This window comes from Apaloderma vittatum, unplaced genomic scaffold, assembly GCF_000703405.1.
Source record: "Apaloderma vittatum isolate BGI_N311 unplaced genomic scaffold, ASM70340v1 scaffold34679, whole genome shotgun sequence".
NCBI classification, from domain to species: Eukaryota; Metazoa; Chordata; class Aves; order Trogoniformes; family Trogonidae; genus Apaloderma; species Apaloderma vittatum.
Genome location: NW_009736462.1, coordinates 31,797 through 37,231, shown reverse-complemented (window position 1 = coordinate 37,231; position 5,435 = coordinate 31,797). Strand labels below are relative to the sequence as shown.

At 41.7% G+C, this 5,435-nt stretch overlaps 1 protein-coding gene across 1 annotated transcript; it reads right to left on the bottom strand.

Annotated features, from left to right (window-relative positions):
• Positions 1–420: 420 nt before the first annotated feature.
• On the bottom strand, positions 421–5,097 carry LOC104279636 (sterile alpha motif domain-containing protein 9-like). The gene has a single exon (XM_009876976.1). It carries the CDS (start codon positions 5,095–5,097, stop codon positions 421–423), a length of 4,677 nt encoding a protein of 1,558 aa, XP_009875278.1.
• Between the last annotated feature and the right edge of the window lie 338 nt (positions 5,098–5,435).

Genomic DNA, 5,435 nt, shown 5'->3' with positions numbered 1-5,435 from the left:
GCACTTACAGATGATCTTGTTCGTCATCAGTGTCCAACTGCTCACGTCTCTGCAACCCTCCGCAGATCCAGATATACCTCGTATGAATGGTGTAAAATTGGTTTTTATGAATTCTGATGCTTCAGAGTCAAAAACTGCTTATTTTTCTCTCTGTGCTTCTATGCTGGATATTGGTTTGTGATTGATGGGAAGTTTTATTTCATACGTGGTACATGTGAGTGAAGTATAATACAGCTGGCGTAGCATACTTGTTGTAAGCTCACTTTAAACCTTTTGTTGCTGATTCAGGAAGAAGACGTAACAAGGTTACAGTGGACAAATACCATTATTGATTATAACCACCCAGAAATTAATTTAAACATGACAATGGACAGTTTCAGTGCCATATCTTTAAATGGCACCGTAGGCACTGTTAATGTCCTAATTACCTTGTATTCTGCTGACAATTGGGTTATTTTCAACCTCAATATTGAAAGCAACAAGACCATTAAATGAAAAGCCTAAATAAAAGGTCACATTTTCATTTCCAGGGGGCACTGAATCACGATGGAGTGCCAAGATAGGAATCTCCTTCATGTGACCACGTATGAATAAACGTCTGTCCTGGGTCCAGCCAGAAACTCGTTTGATAATGTCATGAATCCTGGGATTATTCCATACAGTTCCATGCAGCCACTTCATTCTCCTCTCATCTAGGGAGCCACTAGTTAATTTATCAATTTTGGTTTTATGCACAATCTTACCTAAGCCATAACCTTTTCCCAGAAAAAAGTGGGTATAGATTCTTTTCTTTCTGGTAGGAACGTCTTTCATCTTGATGTCATATAAACGCTTCAGGGTGTGAAGGGCTGTGTTTAGAATTTCATCTTTATCTGGATTAGGCTCTTTGTCCAGTGCCTCATCTGGCCAGTAGAGCAAGGTGAGCAAAAAATGGGCACTTGCTGGAAATGGTCTTTTTCCTCTAAAGAATCTTACACTGAGCTCACGAAGAGTTTGCATTGGAAGCAGTTTAGCTGATCCTGGCGCTAAGCATGCTAACGTGATGTGACACAAAATATAAGTGATCAGATCGTTGTCCTCCAGCCTGTCCCTTAGTGGGTTTTCTGTATAGAAACTGAGGATATTTTCTAGCTTTTCAGCTGACCTGTTCTCTTTCTTGTCTGTTAAGAATGACAGGATGTTAGTGACGCTGCCTCCCCCACTCCTGTAAATATTCATGCGTCTCATGAGCTGGCTCCCAGGGCCACCTTTTCTCTCCTCAATAAGTGATGCTGAGGTGAAGAATCTGGCATATACCTCAGACTGTCTTTTTAGCCATTTTCTGGGATTATAAATTTGTTCTTCCTTTTCATCTTTTCTATCTTCCTCTTCCTTCTCATGGTTTTTATCTGTTTGGAAGTAACTTAGATCTTCTGAAATCCATTCCAGAGCATTGTACAGGTTCTGGCGTAAGCCTTTTAAGCGGCTGTGGAGCCTTCCCCATGTTTTTTCAATGTCTTTGGGGATGTAATCTGTGGTCAGGTATTTCACAAGCTCAGAAGATTCCCTATCTGGACTTACACAAAATACATGGAGCGTGGACAAAAATTTAAGAAGACGGCATCCTACTTCTACTTCTCCAAAATAACCGGCGTTGTTCATACTGTCGCGTTCTGCTTTTGCAGCCTGTTGTGCAGCCCTGAAGCATTTCATAGCTTTCAGAGCAATCTCTATCTTTTGAATGATGCTTTCAGGAGTGTCCTCCTGTGTCATTTTATCCACAGTGAAACTAAACCATTTCCTGTAGACTTGACCTTCTGTATCTAAAATGTAAGAATCATCTGGCGAATGAAATTTTGCAACCCCGGCCCAATATTCTGCTTCTTTAAATTTTTCATTGTTGTAATGCAGTCTGGCAAGCTGCTGGGCAAAAAAAGCATCTTTGCCAATGAGTTCATAGGCAGCTTTTAGAACAGCTATAGCTTTTTCACAGCCTTCAGCTTTACAGACGTGTTCAATGAATGGGGAGAAAAGAGTGTCGGTACTGTCACCCCTGCTTCTTTTATCACGGCGAATAAACAGATCTCTGATGAACTTTATGAATTCTTCTTGTCCAAATCTGTTTTCAAAGAGTGTCTTTTCCTGAAGAAGTGTCATTGCAAGTTGACTTTGAGGTTCATTCCCTGAAAGCTGATGCAGAATTTCTCTTGCAACCAGACAGTGTATTATCTGAACAGATGAAATGTAGGAGGTGCTTTCCTTTAGCTCAATAAAAATGATTCTCGCCTGTTCACTCAAGTGACTTTTGAAATCATATGCTCTTGATTTCCTTTCTGTATATACCCCCAGGCCCAGAAAGGCCTCACAGTGTGATAGTGAAACATATGAATTAGGTACGTAAAAATTGAGCAAAGCCACGTAACGCATCAAGCATGTATCACGAGAGGAACGATCTATGTCTTGCAGTATGTGCTCTACGAAGTCTCTCACATACGTTGCGTTGAATTCCTCGCACATCAGGACAAACGTAAGTATGAATTCTAGCTTGGTATCTTTCTGCTTCAGTTTTTCAAGTTTAGTTTTGAACAGAATTTTCTCTGAGTCTGTCAGCTTGTGAGTGACAGCAACTGTATCCAGCGGAGAAGCCTTGCAGAGCCTCGCAGGGTCGTTGGATCGTCTGCAGCACAGGAGGATGAAGTAAGGTCGGGGGGAATTAGTTTTCCTAGTTGCTACAGCATCCATTAACTCAGTCCTTAGTTCTTCTAAATAGTCTTCATCATAATCTTCAATCAGAAGGAGCACAGGAAGACAGCAACTGATATCTTTTTCTTCATAATCTCTAAATGCAAGCGCATGCTCGCAAACGGTTACAGGTGGGTATGAGGCTTTGATAACAGCACATCTTAAGTCCTTTCGTCTTTTCCATAGAACTTGGCGTGCGATTGTGCTTCCACCACTTCCAGGATGGTGAAATATCTTTAGTTTAGCCACAGAATAGTTGAATTCTCTTCCTCGTAAAATGTCATCGAGGAGTTTGCTTGCATCCTTACATGCTTCCCGCTCAATGATTTCCCCACAGAGTCTTTTGTCAGCAAGCCACAAGTTTTCCCAGATGATTTTCTTCCCTCGGTAAAAATTTTGTTCTATTTCTTGTATTTCTTTTTCAGTCAGAAGATCTAATTTGATCTCATCACATTGGTCAACACAAAGGATTTCTAGGGAAAACAGTTTCTCTTCTTCCAGGGAGGGAAGCGTACACAGCCCTCTCATGAAAACCGGCAGGTGTCTGGGCTGGGCTGTAGAAGGCAGCATTGCTTGAATGGTGGCATCTACGTGACTCAGTTTCATCCCCACGACGCTGCACTGTTCTAGCATTTGGATGCTGCAGGACACCTGAGCTAGATGAGCCCACTTCTCATAGTTCTCTCTGGACTCGGCAATGCAGACTATGTACTCCGTGCCGTTCATCTCTGTATAGAATTCCTGAAAAGCATCCACAAGTGGTTTCTGCACTGGCGATAGCAATAGGAAAAGCACAATGAAAGACCCCTTTGGGAGGATTTCATCACAGATACGAGTAACTGCTTTTTTAAGGTATTTTTTTTTCGTTCTGATCCACGTGTTTTCATCGCAAGGTTTTTCATCCCCGAGGAAGTCGCTGCGTCCATTGCAGAATATCCAGCTGGTCTGATCAAACGGGGACAAATGTTTCTGAGCAGGAGGGTTGCCAGTCTTACCTTCGTTAGAAAAATCCTGTAAAAAATAAGACCTTGTGGCATGGTGCTCTTTGTACTTGCTGTACAGCCCCGAGATGTTAGAATTTTCATCAAAGTCAAAGACGCAGAAAATGTTCAAGTGCATTAAAAAGTTTATATAGTTCAGATTATCCTTTTCACATCTGTTTGTGACAAGGATGTACCGCAGGGAATCGTCCATATAGCTTTTGCCATCATTTAATAGAATTGATAACTTCCTTCCTAAATTTTGAGGTATTTGTGTATGTACTTCTGCACTGGAGAGCTCAGCTTTTTCTCTTTGAGTATCTCTGTCTTTTAAACCCTGAATAAAAGTAGCTAGATTGTTGTGCTTGACAAGTTCAGACTTCGCTCCTAGTCTCTGGTAGAGAGCTCGATCTTTTGTCAGGGTCACCTTGTGGCTGCCTTCATTGTATTTTGGCAAATACACTTCAAATAATTTGTCTTTCACTAAACTAGATGTTGGTTCAATGTCAACCTCCACCACAAATCTTTGTTCCTGAGTGTCTTTCGATACCACTTCAACAAAAACAGGTGGGTGAATACATTTTCTTGCAGTTTCTTGTAGGTCTTCACAAAAACATTTTTCGATATAGTCTAAAGCATCAACATAGTGTTCTCGCTCTTTGACCTTGATGCCAATGATCTGTCCATGTTTGTGACCCCTGTCCTCGATGCTGTCCGCGATACCAAAGTGTATGGTGCCGTTTGTTCGAATGTTCATGCAGGCTGAAGCGAATCGTATCACTTCGCTGGCAAATTTTGATTGCAGTTGATTTTTGTTCAGTTCTGCAGCAATGGCAAAAGATTTGTATTCATGGCAAGGAGTGATTAAATCGTTGACTCCGGATTCTGGGGAAAGAACTTTGTCTTTCACATACTTGAAGTCAGTATTTTGACTCCTAAATGGCCGACAGTTGCTGAGCTCTATATCATCATCAGTACTTTGAAGTTGGGAGTTGTTACTTCTCCTTTGCCTCTTGCCAGAAGTAGAAGCTGTGTTTTCTCTGATGGTTTTAGCTACTGGACCACAGCTCTCTCCACTTGAGTTTTTTTGAGCAGAGGCATTTCTGGGTGTTCCTGGATCCGTTTGCGCAACAGTTCTGTCGGGCGTTGTGCTGGTGGAAGGCTTGGCTTCCTGTGTGTTTTCCTGTAGCTGCAGAAGTTCATTTCTCTTGCGGATTAACACATGGATTTGCCCTCCCTTCATACCTATGCCTCTGAGGAAAGAGTCATCCAGTTCCACTAGTGCTGGACCTGTCACTTCTTCCAGATACAGTTTGTCTACGTACTCTTTCTTGATTCCAGTGGATTCTAGCCAGCATCGGACATGGTTCTCATCCCATTTATTTACAGGTAACATTCTGTAATCTAGCGTTTAAAGTTATGTATTAGTAATGCAAATTAAAAACACAGCGACATGCTTGACAGGACATTCTAAACCTTGCAGAACTGGCCATGGTGAATGCCAGGCTGTTTTCTTTCTACCAGTCCCAGTGAGAGGCTCTTCACTTTTCACGTATGTCAGTTCTGATGACTAAAAGCATCTTTAACCTTAATCAAAAGCAGTCACAAGCAACAGCAGGAAACCACGAAGGTTTGGAAATGATCCTCGATGGGAGTTTGGGGAAATAACCCATAAAAGTTTTTTGAAGGGAATGATGTGATAAGGTTATTGGAACGGATAGGGGCTGAATTCTC

Bases quoted from the DNA above. Each gene is read 5' to 3' on its own strand.
- LOC104279636 (XM_009876976.1), bottom strand. From the start codon at position 5,097: ATGTTACCTGTAAATAAATGGGATGAGAACCATGTCCGATGCTGGCTA.